Source organism: Geotrypetes seraphini, chromosome 10 (assembly GCF_902459505.1).
Source record: "Geotrypetes seraphini chromosome 10, aGeoSer1.1, whole genome shotgun sequence".
NCBI classification, from domain to species: domain Eukaryota; kingdom Metazoa; phylum Chordata; class Amphibia; order Gymnophiona; family Dermophiidae; genus Geotrypetes; species Geotrypetes seraphini.
In genome coordinates this window covers 137,889,819-137,917,210 of record NC_047093.1, presented here as the reverse complement: position 1 = coordinate 137,917,210, position 27,392 = coordinate 137,889,819, and the positions used below count along the sequence as shown (strand labels likewise).

General features: G+C 48.1%; 1 protein-coding gene across 3 annotated transcripts in view; it reads right to left on the bottom strand.

Annotated features, from left to right (window-relative positions):
• The window catches only part of LOC117367517, a 95,995-nt gene that overhangs the window by 57,642 nt on the left and 10,961 nt on the right, over positions 1-27,392 (bottom strand). For all 3 annotated transcript variants that reach the window (XM_033960115.1, XM_033960113.1, XM_033960114.1), the window contains exons 4-6: positions 24,866-24,955; positions 21,310-21,530; positions 14,046-15,141 (exon numbers count right to left, since the gene is read on the bottom strand). In XM_033960115.1, coding sequence (XP_033816006.1) covers positions 14,046-15,141; positions 21,310-21,530; positions 24,866-24,955 — 1,407 coding nt within the window. The remainder of the gene's footprint in view (positions 1-14,045; positions 15,142-21,309; positions 21,531-24,865; positions 24,956-27,392) is intronic.

The following is a 27,392-nucleotide window of genomic DNA, read 5'->3' as shown; positions in this document are numbered from 1 at the left end:
AGAATATGCTGCCTGCTTGTCCTGGGATAATACTGGTTTTGTATTTGTCTTTAAATTTTCTGTTTCTAGTTTTAGAATACACTTGTAATGTTGTATTCTTTATACAGTACAAGTCCAAAAATCCGGACTACTCGAGGATTGGGTCAGTCTGGATTTTCCAGATACTCAGGCAGTACCTTAAAATTCAAATTTAAGGAATAAAGAAGAGAAGAACAAGTCAATTTTTTTATTTATTCACTAACAAATACAGAATGCTTCATTTATCAAAATGGGAATATTTATAGGAAAGCATACAATGAAACAAATATGTCTCGTTGAATTAGACCATATTAGGGGTGTCATAGAAAATATATGTAATTTACTGTAAAATTGGGTTTTGAATGTTCATTTTTTCCTGTTTGTAACATTTACTCTCGAAGCTTCAGCATCACCGTTTCTCTGGATTCTTGGGAGGTCCGGATTGCAATTGAAGGGTTTGAATTCTCAGGTGGTTCAAATTTGTGGCATCTGGATTTTTGGACTTGGACTTTTAAATCAGCAAAGGATTTTTCTTTTGGATTTAGTACATGCTGTTTCATTTGTAGCTCAGGTACGGTAAGTATTTCCCTATCCCCCCAGGGTTTACAAGCTAAATTCATACCATCTCTTATGACTACACTAGTTAACTGAAGACTAAATGCATCATCTGCTCGTTTTCTCTCTGCCCTAAATTCACCACCGCATCCTCACAATTAGGGCTCTCAAGTGCATTCTCACATTCTAAAGCAGGGGTGTCCAACCTTTCGGCTTCCCTGGGCCGCATTGGCCGATGAAAATGTTTCTGGGGCCGCGCAAACGCTGCAGGAAGACACAGGAGGGAGCCGGCAAGACGGTAAACACCCGGGGGCACACAAAATACTTCACGGGGCTGCATGCGGCCCTTGGGCCGCAGGTTGGACACCCCTGTTCTAAAGTCATGCCCTCTATTGGGTGTTAAGGGTGACAGACAATTTGACATGTTAGAAGTTTCAAGTTTTATTTTGGTTTGATGAATCGCTTATTTAATTTACTAAGCGAAATACAACTTTAATAAAAAGTATACGCATGCGATAAATATACCATTTAATTTTTAAAATACAGTGGTGCCTCACACAACGAACTTAATTGGTTCCAGGAGCAAGTTTGTTATGCGAAAAGTTCGTTATGTGAAACGCGTTTTCCCATAACAATACATGTTAAAAAAAATAATTTGTTCTGTAGCATAAAATATGCTAAGATGACATAAAAAAAGATAAATTTATTCCTGCTATGTGTGACTGTGGTATTCTGTTAGCATGATATTTCTGTGTAGCATTCTATAATAATTTGGCTTATTCAATTTTCTTGATAGTAGAGGGGATATATGTGAAGGGGAGGGGAGACAGGGGTTTTGTTGATCCTTGCTGTGTATTATAATCACCCCCCACATACTCCCCAGTACCTTTTTAATCATCCCCCCTCGGTACCTTTTTTAATTCCTCCCATCTTTCCCAGCCAGTAGCGTACAGGCCAGAAGCGCAGAGATCAGGAGCAATTCCTCTGCACGCCTGTGTGGGCCCATGCCGATCTCCGAATGGCTGCAGTTAGTTCTTGTGAGTCCCGCGAGAGCTGACTGCAGCCATTCAGAGATCAGCGCAGGCCCAGGCAGTAGCATAGAAGGCTTGCTCTTGATCTCTGCGCTTCTGGCTGGGAAATTTGCTAGACCACCAGTTACGAGTGAGCGGGTGAGATTAAAGTTGCAGCAGTGGTGGCTTTTTTAAAAAAATATGTGGCGGCGGGGGGAGGTTTAAAAATATGCGATGGCGGCAGAGGCTTAAAAATATGCAGCAGCGGCGGCAGGGGGGTTTAAAATATGGGAGCCAGGCGGAGAGAGGGCAGTTAAGCGCAGTGCCTGCGCAGAAGGATGCAGCTCGGGCGACTTCGTTGTGTGAAACGAAGTTCGTTGTGGGAAGCAAGACCTGAAGTTCGTTGTGCGCAGCGTTCGCTGTGCGAGGCGTCCGTTATGCGAGGCACCACTGTAATAGGTTAGACTGACGGACTTACAGACTAATAGATACATAAGGAAAGAAAGGGCAGAACTACAATTCAAGAAGAAACTAATAGCATCACAAATAGAGGATACTCACAATGCAGAAGTTATGACATCGTCAAAAGTTTCTGGGCAACTCCAAATGTTTGTGGTAATAATTTTTGTTATTGCAAATATTTTCAAAAAAATACTGCACGTTAAAATGCAAATATGTTTATTAAAATTTTATATACTGCTTGGCTTTCTCAGAATACTGCGTTTAACAATAAAAAGGAGAAATTAGGTTCCTACCTGCTAATTTACTTTCTTTTAGCTTCTCCAGACCAATAGAGGTTAATCTTTACAAATGGGTATATATTAGAGAGCTGCACAGGAACGGGGACGACGGGAATCCCGCGGGACCCGCGGGCATCCCGCGGGTTCCCCCTAGGGTCACGGGAATCCCATGGGGACGCCCCCTAGGGTCGCGGGGATCCCGTGGGGACGCCTCCGAGGGTCGCGGGGTTCCTGCGGGGCTGGATGTACTAAGTCGCGCGGCTTTTCTCCCTACCTGCCCTGCCTGCAGCACAGAGCCGAACGGAAGTCTTCCCGACGTCAGCGCTGACGTCGGGAAGACTTCCGTTCGGCTCTGTCCTGCAGGCAGGGTAGGTAAGTAGCCTCGCAGCTCAAGTGGCTACCAAGGGAGGGGGGCGGTCCGCCCCGCCCCGCCCCGGGTGCAGCACAGCCTGCCAGGTCCCCTTACTTTTGTGGCGTTTCCCCGACCGACCGACAACAGCCCTGGTCCGACAAACCTCCCTGCCCTTAACCGCGAATCTAAATTACCTTCTTACAGCAGCTGTAAGAAGGAAATTTAGATTCGCGGTTAAGGGCAGGGAGGTTTGTCAGACCGGGGCTGTTGTCGGTCGGTCGATCGGGGAAACGCCACAAAAGTAAGGGGACCTGGCCGGCTGTGCTGCACCCGGGGCGGGAGAGAAGGAGGGCGGAGAAGGACGCTGAAAGCATTGGGGAAGACAAAGGGGTGGAGAAGGATGCTGAAAGGCCATGGGGAAGACGGGGGGAGGGGGGGAAGGACACTGAAAGCATTTGTGGAAGACAGAAGGGTGAGAAGGACGCTGAAAGCACATGGGGAAGACAAAGGGGTGGAGAAGGATGCTGAAAGGACATGGGGAAGGGGGGGGTGGAGAAGGTCACTGAAAGGCCATGGGGAAGACAGAGAGGGAGAAGGACGCTGAAAGGACATGGGGAAGACAGAGGGGGGAGAAGGACACTGAAAGGACATGGGGAAGACAGAGGGGGGAGAAGGACACTGAAAGGACATGGGGAAGACAGAGGGGGGAGGACGCTGACAGGACATGGGGAAGATGGGGGGGGAGAAGGACGCTGAAAGGAAATGGGGAAGAGAGAGTGGGGAGAAGACGCTGGCAGGGAAGAAGACAGAGATGCCAGACTATGGGGGGAGCGGAGGGAAGAAGATGGGTGCAAGACCAATTTGGAAGGGGGGAGAAAGGGAGAGGCACAGTAACATAGCAAATGGAAGACGCAGAAGGAAGAGAGACAGTGGATGGAAGGAACTGAATGAGAACATGAGAAAAGCAGAAACCAGGCAACAAAGGTAGGAAAATAATTCTATTTCTTTTCTTTTTTTTTTTTTTGCTTCAGGATAAAGTAGTATATTAGTTGTGTTGATAAAAATTTATAAACAAAAGAGGCTCTGGTAGAAACCCGTTTACAAAGTATGTATTCTTCCCAATTAATATTTCCAAATTAATAAAGTCTTTTTGCTTATTTGTAAATGGGTTTCTACCAGAGCCTTTAATTCAGTAGCATAATTAAATGAAATAACTATTTCTGAAGTTTATAGGGACGGATGGGGACAGAGGGGATTCCTCACAGGGACGGGCGGGGACGGAGGGGATTCCTCGCGGGGACGGGTGGATTCCTCACGGGGACGGGTGGGATTCCTCACGGGGACGGGTGAGACTTTGGCGGGGACGGGTGGGATTTCTGTCCCCGCGCAACTCTCTAGTATATATCCAATCAAGACCAGCAGGTGGAGACTGAAAACAAAACTGTGGGACAGTATATAATATATTCCCTTCTCTATTTACCTCAGTCTGCAGAATAGCCAAGCAGAACCAAGAACTGGAAAACAGAAAGAAAACAATACTCCGAACAGGAGTAACAACTAACAAACCCAAATGCTGTTGAAAAATGCAGAGAAATACCAGAAGGAAAATGTCCCCACAGCTCGCCAGCCGAGCCACAGCCGCTGTTCTTTAATTCTCCCCGAACCTAGAAAAATACTAGAACCCGCAGCTAAAAACAAAAATTGCCCGCGCAACAGCACCAACACACCAATAACAGACAGGGTGGGGACCTCTACTGGTCTGGAGAAGCTAAAAGAAAGTAAATTATCAGGTAAGAACCTAATTTCTCCTTCTTTAGCACTCTCCAGACCAGTAGAGGTTAATCTTTACGAATGGGACGTACCAAAGCAGTCCCTCTCACGGGCGGGACCCCCGCAGGGCCGACACCAAAACACGCTCACCAAACACCGCGTCCTGACACGCCTGAACATCTATCCGATAGTGTCTGACAAAGGAATGCAAGGAAGACCAGACCGCAGCCTTACAAATGTCCACTGGAGGCACGAGCGACGACTCAGCCCAAGAAGCCGCCTGACCCTGAGTGGAATGAGCCTTGAGAAACTCCGGAACAGGTTTCTGTCTCAGAAGATAAGCGGAAGCAATCATCTCCTTGATCCAGCACGCAATAGTAGCCTTGGAAGCGCCAGCCCCCCGACGAGGACCCGCCAGAAGGACAAAGAGATGATCGGATTTCTGGACCTCCTGGGTCCGCTGCACATAAGAGCGAAGGACCCTACCGACATCTAACTTGCGCAGCTGTCTTTGCTCAGAAGAGCCCTCCCGACTACCCAAGACCGGGAGAACCACAGAATGATTGACATGAAAAGGAGAAACTACTTTTGGCAGAAAAGAAGGAACACGCCTCAAGATAACCCGCTTCCTAGAAAACTCCAAGAAGGGAGCCCTACAAGAGAAAGCCTGTAGCTCAGAAACACGCCTAGCGGAAGTAATGGCCACCAAAAAGACTGCCTTCAGAGTAAGGTCCTTCAAAGAGCAGCCGTCCAACGGTTCGAAGGGCACCAAAACAGAGAGAACCAGATTGAGATCCCAAGATGGAACAGAGGGCCGCATGGGAGGCCTGAGCAACTTGGCCGCCTGCAAAAAGCGAATCACATCAGGAATGGCCGACAAACGCTGACCTGTCACTAACCCCCAAAAAGCCAACAAGGCCGCATGTTGAACCCGGAGAGAAGACCAAGCCAGGCCTCTATCCAGGCCATTCTGCAAGAACTCCAGAATGGTAGGCAGGGAAGAGTGAAAAGAGACCACTCCCCGTGCCCGGCACAACCCCTCAAAGAGACGCCAAACCCGCACATAAGCCCGAGAGGTAGAAAACCTCCAGGCCCCCAAGAGCGTAGAGATCACCTTATCTGAATACCCCTTCTTACTAAGGCGACCCCTTTCAAGAGCCAAGCCGTAAGGGAGACGGGTCGAACATGGGAATGGGACCCTGCGTCTTAAGGTCGTCCAAGAGAGGCAGAGGAAGAGGATCCGCCACCAGATGTCTCACCAGATCCACGTACCATGGACAATCCGGAGCCACCAGAACCACCAGACCCGGATGGTGAACAATGCGAAGAAGTACTCTGCCCACTAATGGCCAAGGAGGGAACACGTACAACAGCCCCTCCGTTGGCCATGGTTGAACCAGAGCATCAAGACCCTCGGCCAGACCGTCCCTGCGATGACTGAAGAAGCGGGGCACTTTGGCGTTGCCACTCGCGGCCATCAGATCCATCAGGGACAACGATCAACTGCACGATCAACTGAAAGGCCATGGAGCTGAGACACCACTCTCCTGGATCCAAGAAGTGATGACTGAGGAAGTCCGCCTGAACATTTTCCACCCCGGCTATGTGAGAGGCCGAGAGGTCCAGATGTGACAAACCCAGCACTAGCTCTAGTTTTGCCCCTGGTAAGATCCGGTGCAGAAGAGCTGACCAGGTTGATACTAGGGGTAAACTTGAGGCTGACCTCTCTTGTCCCTATAATCAGAGTAATAGCGGTATGTGACAGAGGCAGGCAGCCTCCAGGCTACAGGGCAGCTAGAGAAGCCACAAGGAATTTAGCTGCACTGAGTAAACCCAGGCAGAAAAAGGCTGCTGTGGAACCAAAGCCCATCACCCTCTACAGGCTGAAGGGGACTGGCTCTGAGCTGCTTAAGAGCAGGCTGAGGCAAACAGCAGGGGGAGGAGCGAGTGACCAGGGTGAGTCACTCCCACAGCCCAAGGCAGTGCAGGAGCCGTGGAGCCAGGCAGCAGAACCAGAAGTATCAGATTGGCCTAAGCAGGAGGTGGAAGAAATCCTCCCCACCTCAGGCTTCCAGTTTCCTAATGGTGTGGAAAGCATGGAGGTACAAACCACTGGTCCTGTGATAGAGAGCCAGGCAGAATCCATGGACATTGAATGAGAGAGACAGAGAGAGTGAGTAACTGGAAAACAGTTGGTGGTTTTTTTTCTCTTATGCTTTCTTTCTTTCTGTGGGAGAAAAAGCCTAAATAATTTCCTATGTATTTGGGCTATATTATTTTGGGATTAAGTACAAAACTTACCTGAAGGCTATCTGCTGGTTTGTACCTAAAGCAAAATTTGAACTAAAGAATCTAAAGGTTGAATGATTGAGTTTAGTTTTTGAATTGTGGAAATCCTGCTGTGGCTACCATTCCTTGGAAGCTAATTAGCTATTCTCTCACAGCTGTTTTTGCCTTCCATGAGGTAGCTGAAGAAACGCTGGGGTTTTTGGCAAAGCTGTGCTGTGCAGGACTGTGCTGAGACTCACTGCCTAGTAAGATATCTGATATTGCCTGTAGCAAGGTTTTGGTTCTGAACTTTGCCTGTCTGCTGAAAGTTATCTGTTTCATGCCTCTGACAAGCATTGCTGGGAAGAAATTGAAACAAAGTACAAAACCCTTGACAAACAAAGCATATAGGGATTTGTGGCTTTTGTATTTTCTTATTTTCCTTTTTGCAAATGACTTTATTTTTGAATGAAATACTATAATTTCTGTACTTTGTGCTACACTGTTTGAACCGTTAAGGTCAGAATAAACACCTTGTTTTCTTTGGAACATTTGTGTCTGAGTGGTGGTGTTTTGGGAACCATACTCACCTTTTCTCTCCCGGGCCTAGGCAGCCGCCTAGGGCCAACCAAAAAGGCCTGAAGATACCCCTGGTTAGAGGGACATGCCAGAATTTCAGTGGTTTGTCACAGGATAGCTCTGCTCTGCAGAGTGTTGGTGACAAGTTTGGTGTCAGGAGTGCGGATCTGGTACCTCTTCAGGTGAAGATTTGAGAGTGAAAAGGTGGAAAATTATTTTTTTTGTCTCCCTACTCTTTTGGTTCCATGTTTTGATCTGCTGGATTGGATGGTCATTGCGTCTTACCTGTACCGGATGGAAACAGTGGTTGGTTCATCGGAACCAGGATTACAAATTCTGCTGAATGAAAGCTGCTTAACACTGCAGGGATATCGGTTCCAGTGTCCTGAGTAAGGCGACTGCAGGAAGTGCGGATAGCAGGCCAGGAGACGAGGTCATCGTCCGGAGCTGGCGAGGAACCAGAGGGAGACCAGGAGGTCTCTGAAGAGGGGTGGTGCACCCTGTAATGAGCAGCGCAGGAGGCTCCGGAGTGTGGACCCGGCCGGCTGTGCACCCCCTTGGAACGTGCACCCGGGGCGGACTGTCCCCCCCCCCACCCCTTGGTACGCCACTGGACGAGGATAATGGAGATAGTTAAAGGATGTAATGTGTATTTGGTCCACTTAGCGCTTCTGTTTCTTTGCTTGGATAGTCGGAGAAGCTTTAAAAGAAGCCCAGCTTTTCTTAAATGTTGTTGCTGCATTACTTCTCAAGACTTAAAATGAATTTGGCAGACTTTATTTTTCTTCTAGTCGTCCAGCACATTTTATACACAGGAGACCTCAGACTTGATTACCTGTGTTGATGAACTACAGTTCAACAATCAAAAACTTGAGGAGTGTAGGGATGGAGATCTGATAAGTTCTGATCCAGGGCATCAGAACACAGGCAGGGTCAACACACAGGTGGTTCTGAACGCAGGCTGGGTCGGCACACCGACCTAGGCCCTGTGTGCAGATTGAGGCCTGTGTGTGGATCCAGGCCTGGGTTTGGTTCTGAGGCCCTGTTTCTCATTTCCTCTCCCTCCTGCCACGTATACATTCTAAGCAAGGACAAGGGTTGCACCTTGCAGAAGGCTGAGGCATTCCCCCCTCCCTGACTCTTGCCACATATTAACCTGACATACATTTACCCTTTTTCTCTTATCTTGTTTAAGCATCCCTTATATGGGCAACAATCAGACTTTGCCTGAGCAAGGCTAATCAAGAGAGCTTAAGAAGCATGCATTATAACCTTTGGACTGTCACATGCCATAGTAAGATTTGAGCATATCAGAAATGTACACATTAGGAATCACTTTATTGTAACTGTTATTATGTATTCATATGTCACGTGAGATAGTAGCATTGAGATGCACATGATATAGATCAGGGGTGTCAAAGTCCCTCCTCGAGGGCCGGAATCCAGTCGGGTTTTCTGGATTTCCCCAATGAATATGCATTGAAAGCAGTGCATGCAAATAGATCTCATGCAGATTCATTGGGGAAATCCTGAAAACCCGACTGGATTCTGGCCCTCGAGGACCGACTTTGACACCTGTGATATAGATAAACAATATATTGCCTTGGTTTAATCCTCACTGTAAATGCATTATGAAATTATAACCTTGTAGAGCATTAACTAAGTAATTAATGAAGATATGATTCTCCATTCATTTGGAGCGCCTCCTCCCGATTCTAAGGTTGCATGTGTGTTTCTTTTGTGGCATTCCTACAGAGGAGCAATACTGTAAACTCAAGATGGCTATTGAAAACATGGAGGAAGTCAATAGCAGACTAATTGAAGAAAGTGAGGAACTGCATAACCAAGCTAAAAGGGAGACCTCAGACTTGATTACCTATATTGATGACCTACAGTTCAACAATCAAAAACTCAAGATGGCTATGGAAGTCAATAGCAGACTAATTGAAGAAATTGAGGAATTGCATAACCAAGCTAAAAGATGTGAAAGGTCAGCCGAAGAGGAAACAGTCGATATAGAAGATTCCATGTTCAAATTGCATGATAGCCTAATAGCAGCACGGAGGACCTCTGGCATGACTGTGACATCAGGGATGCCAGGATCTGACATAGACACTCTCTGTGGCAGAAGCTTATTTGGATGCCTAGGGGCTTTCCGAGAAAACAGGTCCAATTTATAGACCCCAGACACAGTTCCAGACACTTCAGGCTCATACTAGTACTATGCTGGAAGACGGTATTTCCTAAGGAAAAGGGGCAGGATTTTGTTGGTAGGGTAAAAATCAAGTGTGTTCACGGGGATAGTAAACAGTACCCATTGAGACCTACCACTGTTAAGTATAAGGATAAAGTGTATAGGACGTCCTTTGCAATAGTGCCAGAGGCACCTTATGATATTATACTGGGGAAAGATTGGAAAGGGTTCCCTGTGACATTGAAGGAAAGACAATGTTTAGTAAACATGAGATCACAGGGACCCTCTAACCCTGAAGTGGAAGGGGAGCTAGGCAGGATATTTCCCTTCATGGGAGAAGCCTTTCAGAAGTATAAACAAAAGCAGGAGCGTAGGACCCGTGCCCAGAGAAGGAGGCAGCAACAAGGGAGAAGGAGAGCCATGAATCGGGCAATCAAAACTAAAGAAGTTCCCTGGCTCCCCAAGGAAATTATGGATGCCTTCCCGACATTTCGGAAGGAACAAAAGACCGATCCTACTCTGAAAGAGGAGTGGCAGCGGGTAGGAAATGGGCGTATAGCGGGTAAACGCTGGGTCGTGAAGCAGGGCCTGTTGTATAGAGAAGGCCTGGGTAACCTAGGAGGGGAAATAGAACAACAGTTATTGATTCCTCAAGGGTTCAGAAGACTGATACTCGTGATAGCCCATGATCACCCTTTATTCGGTCACAAGGGAGCAAAAGCCACATTTAAACAGATAGAAAGACGGTTTTTCTGGCCTGGATTAAGGCAGGCCGATATAAAGTTCTGTCAGTCCTGTTCCACGTGCCAAAAACTGACCTTGGCGAAACCGGCCAGGGCACCCCTTATCCCAGTACCGGTGGTGGAGGAACCATTGAGGCGTCTGGCCATGGATATTGTGGGACCCTTAGAGAAAACACCTAGAGGGAATAATTTCATTTTGGTGATTATGGATGTTGCCACGCGGTTCCCTTGGGCTTTTCCTCTGAAGAAAGCCACATCTACTAGCATTATGAAGGAACTATTAGGGTTGTTCTGTATGGTAGGGTTTCCCCGGGAGATTCTTACGGATCAGGGTAGCAATTTTTTATCTAGCGAAATGAAAATGTTTTATGAGGGATTTGGCATCTGTCATATTAAAACATCTGCCTATCACCCTCAAGCTAATGGTATGGTGGAGCGTTTTAACCAGACAATTAAGCAGATGCTGAAGAAGGGCATAGGGGGAGACTCTAAAAACTGGGACATGTTTATTCCTTTCGCGCTCTTTGCGGCACGGGAGAAAGTGCAGGATTCTTTGGGTCTTAGTCCTTATGAATTATTGTTTGGGAGACCACCTAGGGGGGTGCTGGACATGCTGAAAGAGAAGTGGGTTTTCCCGGAGGAATCGGAGAGCAATATAATCACATACTTAGCCCAGCTTAAGGATAGGTTGCGGAGATCATTGGAATTCGGAAAAGAGAACTTGGAGTGGAGTCAGAAACAGCAGAAGACGTATTATTATAGAAGGGCAAAGGAACGTCAGTTACAGATAGGAGACCAGGTCCTTATATTAGTGCCCACAGATCCCCACAAATTCTTGGCACAATGGAAGGGTCTGGCCACCATTGTGGAAAGGGTAGGTGAGGTGGATTATCGGGGCAGGGATAATAAGGGAAGACTACAGACGTATCATATCAACCTATTAAAACCCTGGAAGGATCGGGAGGTATTGGCTTTGGTGGCACAACAAGGGCAGGATGATGACCTGGGGCCTCAGGTAACGGACTTCGGGGCTGAAGGGGAAATAAATGTAGGAACAGCCCTCACACAGATACAGGTCTGTTAAGTAAAGGAAGTAGTTCGACAGTTTGGGGATGTGTTCTCTTCGGTTCCAGGGAAAACGGGGGTAGTTTCCCATGATATTGTTACAGTACCAGGGAAGGTGGTAAGGGTACATCCCTATAGACTGTCAGAGGAGAAGAAAGCACTGGTAGAGGAGTTAGTACAGGAGATGCTAACTTTGGGGGTGATAGAAGCCTCACAAAGCCCATGGTGTAGCCCTATTGTGATCGTTCCTAAAGCTGACGGGACACCGCGTTTTTGTATTGACTTCCGCCAGGTAAACGAGGTGTCCCAATTTGACGCATTTCCAATGCCAAGGGTAGATGAATTACTGGATAGGTTAGGATCAGCCCAGTTTTTGACTATCATTGACCTCACAAAGGGCTACTGGCAAATTCCGCTTACTTAATCGGCTAGGCCTAAAATAGCGCTCAGCACGCCATGGGGCCTAATCCAATTTAAGCGCATGCCGTTTGGCCTTCATGGGACGGCGGCTACATGTCAGTGCCTAGTCCGCAAGGTGCTAAGAGACCACTACGAGTTTGCAGACGCTTACATTGATGACATAGTCATCCATTCGGATACATGGGAACAACATTTGCAACACCTTACGGCTGTCCTGGGAGCTCTGAGGGCGGCCGGCCTCACAATAAATCCTAAAAAGTGTTTTATAGGCCAACAAGAAGTAAAATACTTAAGATATATTGTTGGAAAAGGACAGATAAAGCCTATAGTAGATAAGGTGCAGTGTATTCGGGGGTATCCTTGTCCTAACAACAAAAAACAACTTAGGGCATTCTTGGGGCTGGTAGGATACTACAGGAGATTTATCCCTACTTTTCATCACAGGCAGGACCACTAACTGACATGCTGAGGAAAAAGAGCCCAGAGATGCTATGTTGGGATGATGTAAGTAGGCAGGCTTTCCACAGGTTAAGGGCTAGCTTGTGTGAGCAGCCTGTGCTCAAGGCTATTGATTTCACACAACCATTTATTTTACAAACCGATGCATCGGGTACAGGATTAGGAGCAGTCCTAAGTCAGGAAAGCCTAGGATTGGAACATCCCATTCTTTACCTAAGTCGTAAGCTCCACCCAAATGAACGGAACTATGCAACGGTGGAGCAGGAGTGTCTGGCTGTGAAATGGGCTGTGCAAACCCTGGAACACTACTTACAGGATAGGGAGTTTACGCTGGTTACCGACCACGCGGCCTTGAAATGGTTAAATACCATGCGGAACAATAACGCCACAAGGAATTTAGCTGCACCAAGTAAACCCAGGCAGAGAAAGGCTGCTGTGGAACCAAAGCCCATTCCCCTCTATAGGCTGAAGGGGATTGGCTCTGAGCTGCTTAAGAGCAGGCTGAGGCAAGCAGCAGGGGGAGGAGCGAGTGACCAGGGTGAGTCACTCCCACAGCCCAAGGCAATGTAGGAGCCGTGGAGCCAGGCAGCAGAACCAGAAGTATCAGATTGGCCTATGCAGGAGGTGGAAGAAATCCTCCCCACCTCAGGTTTCCAGTTTCCTAATGGTGTGGAAAGAATGGAGGTACAAACCGCTGGTCCTGTGATAGAGAGCCAGGAAGAATCCATGGACATTGAATGAGAGAGACATAGAGAGAGTGAGTAACTGGGAAGACCTTCCCCAAGGAGGTGTCGAACAGAACCCCAAGGTACTCCAGACGCTGAGCCGGGACCAACCGACTCTTGGAAAGGTTGATCACCCAGCCCAGCGACTGGAGAAACTCTACCACCCGAGCCGTAACCTGGGAGCTCTCCTGCAACGACTTTGCCCGAATCAACTAGTCGTCCAGGTAGGGGTGCACCAGAATGCCCTCCAACTGCAAGGCCGCATGATTTGCTTTAGATACTGGCAAATAAGTGGAACAGACACTGAGGGGTAGGAATGGAGGCAAACCGTTCATATAACTTATTGTTAACCAAGGAGTATGTCTAATCAAATGATGAGTTGTATATATGCAAGGCAACTTGTTGAAATTTGTCAAAACCTTCAATGATTATCAATATTTTATCAATTTTTTGATAAGTCTTGAGTATTTGCCAACCACCAGCCTGTCAGTTCGTGGCTGAGGTATTGTCTGGCAAGGTCATCCTATCAAGGCTGGTGGTTGGCAAATTCTCAAGACTTATCAAAAAATTGATAAAATATTGAAATCATTGAAGGTTTCGACAAATTTCAACAAGTTGCCTTGCATATATAGAACTTAGAATATTGGCAACAGGCAGAATTAGGAGGTAAAATACTATTACTATAATCAAATTATGACACACACATAAGGTCTCAGAAAGAAGAAATGATATCTTACTTAATTTTCCTTCCTTTAGTCTCACCACCCCAGACCAGAAGCTGTGGGCTGTGTCTGCCGCTGGTCCTTGGACATAATCCACAAGTTCTGGACCGGTCTGGTGAAAAACCACCAAATGCCTAACAGTGGCCAGGACACACCAAGGACTTGTAGCCTATACTGCTTGTTTTTCATAAAGCTCCCACTATCCTTACAGACTGCATTACAATCTGTATTACAGCTGCTTAGTAAAGGTGAAAATGCTTGTGCCTTCTGCCTTGCCAACATCATCCATCATCCACACCTCATAGTAACATAGTAGATGACGGCAGATAAAGACCCGAATGGTCCATCCAGTCTGCACTCTACCACCTTCTAGTCATTGCATAACTGAGTGACTTCTGACTCAATAGGGAAAAAAAAAGTCATACCTGACGGGCTGCATATGTGGGAGATGTTTCTAGCATAGCTGGTGATGTCTGGAGAAGGGAAGGTGATGTTGCATCCAGTGCCATCATGTTGCCATCGAGAATCACCTGAAGGCAATGGTACAGGGAGGAAGAGGAGTCTATGTGAGCTCTGAGTGACTGGTGTTCAGACTTAACTAACGTACAGATGTTGCTCTCTGCAATCTGACTTCTGTTGTCCTTCTTGATCCACATTTTTCTGTGCGGGTGCCACGTCTCGTAATAGTAGTGGAAAAATTCTGCAGGGCAGGCACCCTTCAACTCACTCAAGTACCGGCCATAGACACTGGGTGAGCAAGTGTGAGCCAGGATGTGCAAAAAGTTCTTAATCTGGACCTCTGCTGTGGAACCAAAGTGAGAAATCTTCTCGTACAGGATCTCCAAGACCAGTGGCATGCAATACCTCAGTGAAGCAAAGGGTACTAGTGGCTCAAGATCTAGCGGATCCTGAATCTCTGGGTTCACTGTTACATATTTAACCTGGTTAGTCAAATTCTCAATGCTCTGCAAAATAGAAACCATAAGGAACCGTAAATTTGATGATCTGCTCTTTCGTGCAATACACTTTGCACACACCCTCCATTCTGAATTGTCATCTTCACAGTAGACTGTGTATAAATCGAAAAGGCTTCCAAAACGTGGTAAGAAGTCTACATAGAGAAATCCGGGAAAACGCTGAACCACCTCCAGCATGTAGGAGGTCATAATGAAGACATTTTTCACCAACAGTCTATTCTCCATGAAGACTAACTTGACTTTAGCCCCAGGATTGGAAACAAAGAGGGCATCCAAATGATTCAGGAATTGAGCCCAGTCTTCAAACGGGGCAGGGTGCAACTTCTGCAATTTGATCAAGTCACTACGTTCCAAAAACCTCTTGGAGACGTCATTCGTGATCTTGGTGGGCTGGCACATAAGAGGCGCCAGCCTGCTTCTTGTGACCGGAGGGGGGATATTAGTCCCAAGATCGTCATGGTTGTGACGAAGTACGGCTTTGGTGAGTATGAGCTTGTTGTTTTGAGGACCCAGTTTCAGGTTCATGACAGCTGGACAGTTCTTGCTGGGAAAGAACCAATAGATCATTAACTATCTGCCTCATTTCATGACTGCCCTACAATAGAGAATGACATGGTGGTTGTTACCCACGGCTAGCCATGGGTATCCCGCTGAAACGGGGAGAGAAAAAATAGTGGTCGCTGCGGGGAAGGGGACAAGGCCATTCACCACCCAGTGGAGCGGTGAATGGTCTTGTCTCCACAGTGAAGCAATCACGGATCGCGTGGTCCAGCATCCCTACCCGATCGTCGCATCCCACATCCTGCCATCTCCCTCCCTCCACCTCACCTTAGATGCCTTCTCCCAGCCGCACGCTTTCAATAAGCTGCGCATACGTGGTTGCTCAAGTTGTTGAATCTTCTCCTCTGAGGCAACTTCCTGTTTCCGGTTGCGTCAGAGGAGAAGATTCAACAATTCAAGCAGCCGCGCTTGCGAGGCATACTGAAAGCGTGCAGCTGGGAGAAGAATAATTAAAGTCGGCACCTAAAGTGAGGTGGAGGGAGGGAGGGAGATGGCGAAATGCTGCGATCGGGCGGGAGGGGGCTGCTGGACCGCGCGATCCGTGATTGCACATGTTCCCAGCTCACACTAGGAAGGAGGGAGTGAAAGGGAAAGAGATGCTGGGCCAAGGGAATGAAGAGAAAAAAAACCCACAGCAGGAAAGAAAGGGGAGGACAGGCAGGTGAGCCAAATGCTGGAAGCAGTGGGAGGGGGGGGGGGGGAGAAAGAGGAAAATAAGCTAGATGGGGCTGCAGAGAAGAGACACATTGGTGTGGAAAAGGAAGAGAGGGGAAATCCGGACACAGAAATCTGGACACAGGAAGGTAACAGGAACAGAGGGGAAATTATGTGCATGGGAGCACAGGGACAGAGACATAAAGGGGAGATACATGGGGGGAAATTATGTGCATGAGGCATAGGGACAGAGACATAAAGGGGAGATACATAGGGGGGAAATTATGTGCATGGGGGTATAGGGACAGAGACATAAAGAGGACATACATGGGGATGCTATATGGACACCGGGGGGGGGGGGGAGGTGCGAATGCCAGATACATAGGGGAGATATTAGAAATGGAGAAAATAGGAACACAGAAGTGAGATGGTTTGTGGGGATAGGATGGGGACCGAGCTTGCAGGCTCCGGCGGCTTGCACAAATTACATTGTAACCGTGCAAGGGATGCTGAAGGGCGGTAGAAAGGAACAGATGCTGAAGGGGGTGGCGAGAGGGAAGGGTGGTGGTGGAAAGGAATGGAACAGACACTGAAGGGGATGGAAAGGAACAGACGCTGAAGGGAAATGTGGAAGACAGAGTGGGGAGAAGACGCTATAGGGAATGGGGAACAGAGAGTGGAGAGAAGACACTGGAAGGGAAGAAGACAGAGATGCCTGACTTTGGGGGAGCGGAGGGAAGAAGATGGGTGCCAGACCAATTGGGGGGGGGGTGAAGGGAGAGGCACAGTAATAGAGCAAATGGAAGACAGCAAGATGGCAGAGAGAAGACAGACAGTGGATGGAACGAATTGAATGAGAAGATGAGGAAAGCAGAAACCAGACAACAAAGGTAGAAAAAAAAATGCCTATTCATTGAATCCAAAGAAATCATTCCAGGTAGTTTATGATAAAATTATATAGAATTATATATGATGCATGACCGTGGAAATAGCATAGACTTACAAACATGATGACAATGACGACAGTGTAGATATTACAAATAGAGAACGACACGGGGAAAAAATTTGTCCCCGTCACCGCCCTGTCCCCGCGACCACTGTCCCTGTAGCATCCATACAAGCCTCAGTACTGCAATATTTAGCTTATTCCTTCCTTATAAATCAAAGTTCTGGCTGCTGAACTAGAGAAAGAGATGTTCAGCTGGCAGGGCTTTGTTTATAATTTTTTATCAACACAATTAATATACTATATCCTAAAGCAGATAAAAAGAAGGAAATAAATATAAAATGTTTTTGTATTTATTGTGAGATAGGTTTATTGTAAATATTATTAGACTATTTTTATGTAAACTGCTGTACATTTGTCCAAGCAGTGTATCAAGTGAAATAAATCCAATCAATTCAATTGAACTGACGCTCAGCATACATGCCATCAGGTACCTAACAAAGTGGCGCCCTGTTATAGAATTGCCCCTCCCCCCAAGGCTCATTCTTCTCGCCTCAAAATACATTAGTCATGTTTCACACCTATGTTTTCGACTTTTTTATTTTCTTGTGTTTGCATTGTGGTGAGTTGTGTGTTTTATATGGGCGGTATGGGTGGTGTGACATTGGTGGTGTGTGATTGATTAGGGTTTAGATATTTGGGAAATGTAACGAAGGTGGTATTTTTGATGACGTCGAGTTAGTAGTATATATAGGCTTTATTTCTTTTTTGAGCACGTTTGATGCCATTGTTTGAATGTGAGCAGTAAGACAGCTGCGTGAATTGACGAGCCTTGCACCTTAATTACATTTGGGGAGTGCGTTTCTTAAGATGTAGACCAGGGGTGTCCAACCTGCGGACCAAGGGCCGCATGCGGCCCCGTGAAGTATTTTGTGTGGCCCCGGTCGAGGGCGATACAGTGTTTTCCTCTGCTGCCCCCGGATGTTTACTGTCTTGCCAGCTCCCTCCTCCGTCTTGCTGCAGCGTTTGTGCGGCCCCAGAAACATTTTTTTCGGCCAATGCGGCCCAGGGAAGCCTAAAGGTTGGACACCCCTGATGTAGACTGTGATATAATGCTTGGCGTTTTGTTCTGTTTATTGTGGTGTGTCTTCAGATGTGTGTGGCCGATGAATCCCCAGAAGCAGGTCTAAGGACTGAAACGCTAAGTAAACCAGTAGCTGAACTGGGTTAACCGGCATCGGGAGTAGGAATTGGTCAGTGCTAGACTCCTTGTGGACAATGCTAAGTACATTGCCTCATTTTTGTATTTTAGAAGGACTGTTCAATAATTTTTGGTTGTGTTGGTATAAGATTATAGAGCAGGGATCTCAAAGTCCCTCCTTGAGGGCCGCAATCCAGTCGGGTTTTCAGGATTTCCCCAATGAATATGCATTGAAAGCAGTGCAGGCACATAGATCTCATGAATATTCATTGGGGAAATCCTGAAAACCCGACTGGATTGCGGCCCTCGAGGAGGGACTTTGAGACCCCTGTTATAGAGGGTGGAGAAACAAGTGATTGAAAGACTTATATCTATGGAGTGGGTACTGAAATAGCTGAGTGTTATAAGAGGCCCTACAATCCCTGATAAACTACAAGTCTGATATTTCTCCCCCTCTTTGTTCACTATTTAAAAACATTGTGGTTTTATTGATAGTTTAGTGAGTGAACACTCCCTTCTACAAATATTTTTTTTCCCATTTCTAATTTATTAGAGTATATCTACCCTGTTTTTCTATTTTTCAAATTTTTGAATTGGGAAGTCTTTACAATAATATTTTATTTATATTGACTGGAATAGCCATTCAACAGATTACATATAATTGGAAAAATTATGACAGATTAAATTACAACTTTTGGTAGAATTCTGTATGTCATATATATAAAATGGAGCGTACAATAGCAACACAGAGAGGATATTTTGATAAGTTTCAGAAAATATGGGGACCATTAACAGATTTTTGCAATGAGTAATAACATTTTCCCAAAGTAAGATATTCGACATGAGGGGTTGTGGGTGGGTAATATTTATTAATACTATAATGTATATGAATGTGTTAATAATTTTGATATATTGTAGATGGAATTTCTGTAGAGGGAGGGAGGGAGGGTTTTCTATCCTAATATTAATTCTTAAGATATTAGATGTAGGATATAATATTCAACATATTATAGAACACTAGTCTTATAGCCCGTTACATTAACGGGTGCTAGAATATATGTGTGTGTGTCTCTCTTTATTTCTTTTTTTCTCTCTCTCTCCTTAGCCGCTTTCTTTCTTTCTGTCTTTCTTTTTCCTTGGCTGTCCATCACCACCCCTTGCCTGCTTCCCCTGTCCATTCTCCCTTCCTTTTACCTCCCCTGTGTCCACCACCACCTCTTCACAGCTCTCCTTATGCAGCAGCAGCCCTTCTCTTTTTGTTTTACCTCCCCCCTGTCCAGCAGCACCTTCCTTCTCCCCCTATCCAACATTAGGCCTCCGTTCCTTTTTCTTCACCCACCCCCTGTCCATCAGCACCTCTTTCCTTCTCCCCCTGTTCAGCAGTAGGCGTCCCTTCCTTTTTATCCCCCCTCCTCCTTCTTATCCCTATGATACACTTACCTTGCTCTGCCCCTGATCAGAGGCTCCCGACAGCCGCCCAGTTACACCCATTGGAAAAGTTCCCTCTGCGGCATCCCGCACCCCTCCTGACGCGACTCCCGCTGTCTTTTTTTCTGTCTGTCTCTGTCCCTGGCCCCCTTTGTCTGTTTGTCTTTCTGTATATCTCCCTGCACCTGTGTCTGTTCCCTGTGCACCTGCCCCTGTGTCTTTCCGTCTCCCTTCATCCCTCTGTCTGTCTGTCCAAAGCAGCATTCCCTCCCCCTTCCATTTCCCTCCCCCCCACCAGTTCCCTGTGCAGCAGCATTATTGTTTCCTCTACCCCCTTTCCCTTCCCACAGTCGCGACTACAAACGCGGGCCCGAGTCCTTTGCCGCCCCCCTTCCCTTCCCTTCCCGCGGGTCCGACTACACATGGCGATTCAAGCAGTGAGTCCAGCAGTCTTCACACGCTGCTTCGGGTCCTTCTACTGGTCTGATTTACTCTGGCACGTCCGGAGCAAATCATGGCAGTAGAAGGGCCCGAAGCAGCGTGTGAAGACTGCTGGACACGCTGCTTAAATCGCCAGTCGGGGCCGCGGTAAGGGAAGGGGGGGTGGCGGCCAAGGACTCGGGTGCCGGGCAGCGGAAATCTTCTTCTACCTTGCCTCTCCTCCACCGTTGGGAGACAGCGGCAGGAGCTTTAACGGCTGGTGGTTCCGCGTTGAAACAATCCCGCGCCTCTTTGAAAACTGTCACGCCGCTGGAGCCGGGAGACGACGGAGAGGGCAGGGGGTGAGTCACGCATGCACACTTCCTAGCTACAGCTCACGGAAAACGGACGCACGCTTAGGAAGTGCGCATGCGCGGCTTACCGTTTTATTATATTAGATAGGTACTGATTGACTGAAATGTTATATTTAAAGTGTTATATGAAAGTTAATCAAGTGTATATATACAAATTCAAATGATTTCATCTGATACACTTGTTGTAATATGTAAAAACTAGTATTTTAGCCCGTTACATTAACGGGTGCTAGAATATATGTCTGTGTGTCTTTATTTCTGTCTCTCTCTCCCTCCTGCTGTCTGTCTCTCTCCCTGGCCCCCTTTGTCTGTCTGTCTTTCTGTGTCTCTCCCTGCCCCTGTGGCTTTCTTTTTTCCTTCTATCTATCTGTCTCTCTCCCTGCCTCCTATGCAGCACCATTTCTCTCCCACCACTTCCCTGTGTGTGTGCATGTGCCTAGGCTGTAAGTAATGGACAGGCTGATCGGGTTAAGTTGCATAGTTTTTTTGAATCAGTAGGGATTGGTCATTCTGTAGCATGTGTTACATCCAGATCTTAAGGACTTCACTTATCATTCTTCTAAACAGTTGTTTGGCATTTTTGGGGCAGGTGATGAGGTTTCTATTCAAGCTGACACGTGGTGGGATTGTGTCTCCCTTTTTTTTAGTTTTATCCTGTGAGTCTCGGGTTTGAGGTCTTAGAAGTCGGCACTTAATTATTTTTATTGTAGCTCTTGTCCGCCGCGGCCTGTCGCTGCTGCGGTCGACAGCCGCCGCCGCTGTGGCCGACAGCCGACGACGACGACGACGACATCCACCGCTGCCGACATCCGCCTCAGGGGGCATTCTGGCGCATGCGCACTCCTACCTGCAGTGCCCTACAGCGCACGGAAAACGGAACACGCAGATGGGAGTGCGCATGCACGAGTAGCCTTTTATTATATTAGATGAATAAAGAATTTTAAAAAAAATAATAATATTTTAGCCTATTTTTACAAGACTATACCATTCATTCACAGATAAGTACAATTTCTTCTGCTCTGAAGCCCCGTCATATGCAACACTAAAATATTACCATGGCTCTTGTGGGTATCTGGACATACTTCCAGGAACAAAATCCAATGACTCTAAAAGTGCTACTCAACATACCTAACGCTGCAGCCCATGATCACGCTGCTGTACTTCAGGGCGTTTGCTAGATCCGGCCACTGAGGGTCTGGGTTCACGTGGTCGTTCTTCAGAGACACTGACTGCCGAATATTGAAGGCCATTTTCTTTTTCAAGCACCAAGTATCCAAGAAAGCGCAGAAGTCGCACCAGCTGTGAAACTCGCTCTGCTCCAACGGTTCATCCAGGGCCTCCTCGGAAATCTGTCCAAATACAATATGCCAATTATTTTCACTACGACAAAAACGGAGGCTGGTACACAGTGGCGTAGTAAGGAAAGGGGGGGGAACACAAAGGGTTCCTTTTACAAAGGTGCGCTAACGTTTTTAATGCACGCACTGGATTAGCGCTCGCTAGCCAAAAATCTACCGCCTGCTCAAAAGGAGGTGGTTGCAGCTAGTGCGTGCAGCATTTAGCATGCGCTATTCCGCACGTTAAGGCCCTAGTGCAGCTTTGTAAAAGGAGCCCAAAATGTCTGACCTATGGTCCAAAAATTAGTTACTTTATAGAATAGTCCCCCACTATTCAGTTGTAGGATCCATAGGCTGATAAGAGTCTCGCGGCTTATTCCAGCTTATTACTACTAGATCTATTCTTTAGGGGGGGAAAAAGCCTCATATTTTGGAGCCGTCTACACCAGTGTCCTTCAACCACCGGTCCATGGATCAGTGCCGGCCCACAGAAATTTCCTGCCAGTCCACAGGGCCAGCACGTGCATCAGGCCCAAAACAGTGTTCTTCAACCGCCGGTCTACGGTGCGATCGATGCGGCGTTATCTTCGAGCCAGCTCCCTCTTCCTAACTGATTCAGTCAGTGCACAAAGCCACGGGCATCGGCTCCTATTGACATCGGCTCCTATGGGCATCCTGCGCCTGAATTGGAAGCCTTCTCTCTGACGTTGCAACGTCAGAGGGAAGGCTTCCAGATGAGACACGGGACGTGCAAGGTGCAATTAGTACTATTATGGGGGCGGGGTCTGAGGTGGAGATTGGGTAGAGATGGGCGGGGTCTGGACCATGACTTAGCCCCGTGTTCTTCAACCGCTGCTCCACGGTGCGATCGATACGGCGTTATCTTCGAGCCAGCTCCCTCTTCCTAACCGATTCAGTGCACAAAGTCACGGGTAGCGGCTCCTACGGGCATCCTGTGCCTGAACCGGAAGCCTTCTCTCTGACGTTGCAACGTCAGAGGGAAGGCTTCCAGATGAGGCAAGGGATGTGCAAGGTGCAATTAGTACTATTATGGGGGCGGGGTCTGGGGTGGAGATTGGGTAGAGATGGGCGGGGTCTGGACCACGACTTAGCCCAGTGTTCTTCAACCGCCGGTCCACAGTGCGATCGATACGGCGTTATCTTCGAGCCAGCTCCCTCTTCCTAACTGATTCAGTCAGTGCACAAAGCCACGGGCATCGGCTCCTATTGGCATCGGCTCCTATGGGCATCCTGCGCCTGAACCGGAAGCCTTCTCTCTGACGTTGCAACGTCAGAGGGAAGGCTTCCAGATGAGGCACGGGACGTGCAAGGTGCAATTAGTACTATTATGGGGGCGGGGTCTGGGGTGAAGATTGGGTAGAGATGGGCGGGGTCTGGACCACGACTTAGCCCCGTGTTCTTCAACCGCCGGTCCACGGACCGATGCCGGTCCACAGAAATTTCCTGCCGGTCCACAGGGCCAGCATGTGCATCAGGCCCAAAACAGTGTTCTTCAACCGCCGGTCTATGGTGCGATCGATGCGGCGTTATCTTTGAGCCAGCTCCCTCTTCCTAATTGATTCAGTGCACAAAGTCACGGGCAGTGGCTCCTACGGGCATCCTGTGCCTGAACCGGAAACCTTCTCTCTGACGTTGCAACATCAGAGGGAAGGCTTTCAGATGAGGGAAGGTGCAATTAGTACTATTATGGGGGCGGGGTCTGGGGTGGAGATTGGGTAGAGATGGGCGGGGTCTGGCCCACGACTTAGACCCGTGTTCTTCAACCGCCGGTTCCCGGATCGATGCCGGTCCACAGAATAATTCTTTTATTTTTGCCGGTCCATAGGTATAAAAAGGTTGAAAAACACTGGTCTACACAGTACAGATATTCAGCGTGATTACTCACTCTGCTTCTCATACAGAAATTGGCAAAAAAAAATCCTCAGTATTAAAATGTTTTTCTTTTTTTCTTGCTATCTTATTTTTAAATTTTAATTATAAATATACTCCTACCTTAAAAACTTTCCCAAACCTTCTTCCATTTTATATCTAGATTCGACAAGGCTTTAATCACAGAAACCCAGAGAGAAGTGGGAGAAACCGTAAGAATAAAGAGATCTAAAGAATTGTGACAGCTGGAGAGTGACATGGTATCATGATAAGTCAAGTTTATTACATTGAAACTGTTACAAACTAAATTGATGATTAACTGCTGGTGATAAACTGTTGTTCTGGCCCCTTAGGCTGTAAGTTGAAAATGAGTTGTTTAAACTAGATATAAAATGGAAGAATCTACCACTGAATGCGGTATAAACAGCTTTACAGTTTTCACAGCCTACTTCAGAAAAGCAAGCCTAATCTTTTTGCAGGGTATTGTACCGTATTTTCACTCATATACCGCGCACCCGTGTAAAACGCGCACACGGGTATAGCGCGCGGGGAACACAAATTTATGTAAAGAAATTTTTATATACCGCGCACACCCGTATACCGTGCATGCCGCCCTGACTCTCCCGTCGCCGCCCGACTCTCCTTTCACCCGCCCCGACTCTCCTCTGGCCACCCCGACTCTCCTTTCGCCCTTGAAGTCCTGTCCCCACCCTGAAAGCCTGATGCCCCCCCCGACGTCCGATTCACCCTCCCCGCAGGACTGCTCGCACCCCCACCCCGAAGGACCACTTGCACTCGCACCCCCACAGCCTCCTCACCCCCTCCCCATCATGGAGAAGCTCCTACCGTTGTCCTGCTGCTTCCTCTGCCGGCGGTCCCGGCCCTTCTGTGAGCCCTGCGTCTGCTGCTTCCTCTTCCAGGGGTCCCGGCCCTTCTGTGAGCCCTGCGCCTGCGCTGTTTCCTCTTCCGGCGGTCCCGCCCTTTCTCTGACGTCAGAGAAAGGGCGGGACCGCCGGAAGAGGAAGCAGCAGACGCAGGGCTCACAGAAGGGCCGGGACCGCCGGAAGAGGAAGCAGCAGGACAATGGTAGGAGCTTCTCCATGATGGGGGGGGGGAGGCTGTGGGGGTGCGAACGGTCCTTCGGGGTGGGGGTGTGAGCTGTCCTGCGGGGTGGGGGGGTGAGCTGTCCTGCGGGGTGAATCGGACGTCGGGGGGGGGTGGGGGGGAACTATGTAAAAAAAAGTTGTAAAACGCGCTCACGCCTATAACGCGCATGGTTATGCACGGTTTGTAAAATCATGTATAACGCACGCGTTATATGCGTGAAAATACGGTAGATAAACTGAAGTGCTTAGGGGTACACAGCTCCAAAGAAGCTCTTCAACAAAAATAGACCCTTGCAGCTGAAGTCTAGCCATGGATTTTTCAAGTATTTTGTCCTAGAGGTCTCTGTTTACCTGATTTTCATTAGAGTTACACTCTCCAGGAAACTGAAACAAGTTCTTTATTTTCTCATCGTCCTCTGGAGAAGCTGCTGCTTCATCTGTCTGAATTGGGGGGGGGAGGGAGGGAGGAGAGAAAAAAAAATGGATTTCCTAAGAAGTTCTTCCCATACATTTACTGAAAACAGCATACATGTAGTTTAGATGTAGTCGGGGTATAAAGGTTGTAATATTTCATGTGTTTTGCTCCCATTATTGAGCCTTACAACAGTGGTTCATGCCAGATATCATCAAGACTCCCCATCATTAATGGCTCATGCAGGGCCACGAGAAAATTGTATTCTTTGTAGGTTACGAAACTAATGTAAAAACTGCCCACAGCTGACCCTGTAACTTGAATTTTACAAGTTTACATAGATCCCTCCTTCAAGTCTCATTGCCATCTTTATTTTTGGATAAATATCATCAGAGAACAACAAGCTTTTATTAGTTATGACAGGGGTTGCCATCCAACACATAACCAATAATTGGAAAAATTACAGAAACCTTAGTTATACATTTTGGTGGAATACATTATGCCATATATTTAAAATGGAACGAGCAATAGCAGTACAAAGAGGGACATATACTAAATTTATAAAAACATGGGGGCCATTGGTAAAATATTGTAGTGAATAGTCAGCACTTCTCTTCTTTTCGTTTTCTTTGTTTTAGCACACTAAAGGGGGGAGGGAGTTGGAAATAATGTTACATATTATGTTATACTATGATATATGTGTATATTTTTTTATTTTATTGAAAATATGATGAAGGGTGGGTGGTGGGGGGGTTATTGATTTTACTAGATGTTTATATGGTAGATATCAAAGTGCTATTCTGGAATAATTTGTTGTAATATATTTTTTTGTGCACTTATTGTTTAATTTGAAAACGAATAAAGAATTAATAAAAATAAAAAAAATATCTCTTTCTACCTTTTCAGGTAAATTACAAGTATGATTCTAACTTTAAAAAGAAAAGGAAGCCGAGATTTAACCAAGGAGCTCACAGATTGGGTGTAATCGTAGTTCTGGGATCAAGTCGGTACTATTTTTCATCTGTAGAATTTGCCCAAAATCCACCTAATCGCTGGGCGATCATAAACATTTCCCCCCCCCTAATTCTAGAAAGTTGAGCGCACAAATTACAGAAGGTCAGTTGTGTATGTAAGGCTAACTGGCCTTAACTTCCAGTTTTATTGGCTATAAGTGGTGCTAATTAATGCATATCTGCCCTAAAGGCCAGTTCCGGTAGAGGAGTGATGGCATCGCGGTAGGGGAGATAAGGCATCTCTCCTGCCACGATGGATCACTCCCCCCCCCCCCCAAACAACATCGGGACAAGAGGGAGGCCAAGCCCTCTTGCCCCGTTGAAGCCGCGAACCCCCCAACTCGATCAGGGCAAGAGGGAGCCCAACCCCTCCTGGCCCAGGCGACCCCCCTACACCCCGACACGTTCGGGCCAGGAGGGAGCCCAAGCCCTCCTGGCCCAGGCGACCCCCCTACCCCCACCCCCCACTACATTACGGGCAGGAGGGATCCCAGGCCCTCCTGCCCTCGACGAACCCTCTCCCCCCCCAACGTCCGCCCCCCCAGAACCCCCGATCGTGCCCCCCGGACGACCTCACGACCCCCCAACCCCCACCCCCCCTTCCCCGTACCTTTTCGTCATTGGCCGGACAGACGGGTGCCAAACCCGTCCGTCCGGCATGCAGGCCACCGAAGAATGGGGCCGGATTGGCCCAGCGGTACCAAAGCCCCGCCTACTGGTGGGGCCTAAGGCGCCTGGGCCAATCAGAATAGGCCCAGGAGCCTTAGGCCCCTCCTGAGGGCGGGGCCTTGGGCACATGGTCGGGTTGGGCCCATGTGCCTCAGGCCCCGCCCCCAGGAGGGGCCTAAGGCTCTCGGGCCTATTCTGATTGGCCCAGGCGCCTTAGACCCCACCAGTAGGCGGGGCTTTGGGACGGATGGGCCAATCCGGCCTCATTCCGTCATTGGCTGCCTGCCGGACAGGTGGGTTTGGCTCCCGTCTGTCCGGCCAACTAAACAAAGGTAGGGGGAAGGGGGGTTGGGGTGTCGTGGGGGTCGGTCAGGGGAGTCGCGGGTCGGCTGGGGGGGCGGTCGGAGGTTCTTGGGGGGGGCGGTCGTTGGGGAGAGGGGGGTTTGCATCGAGGGCAGGAGGGCCTGGGATCCCTCCTGCCCGTAATGTAGTGCGGGGTGGGGGTAGGGGGTCGCTGTGGCCAGGAGGGTTTGGGCTCCCTCCTGGCCTGAACAACTAGCGGGGGGGGGGGGGTCGCCAGGGCCAGGAAGACTTGGGCTCCCTCCTGGCCCGAACAACTAGCGGGGGGGGGGGGGGGGTCGCCAGGGCCAGGAGGGCTTGGACTCCCTCCTGGCCCGATATTGTCGGGGAGTCGGGGGGGCAAGAGGGCTTGAGCTCCCTCTTGCCCCGATCATGTCGGGGAGTTGGCGGGGCAAGAGGGCTTGGGCTCCCTCTTGCCCCGATG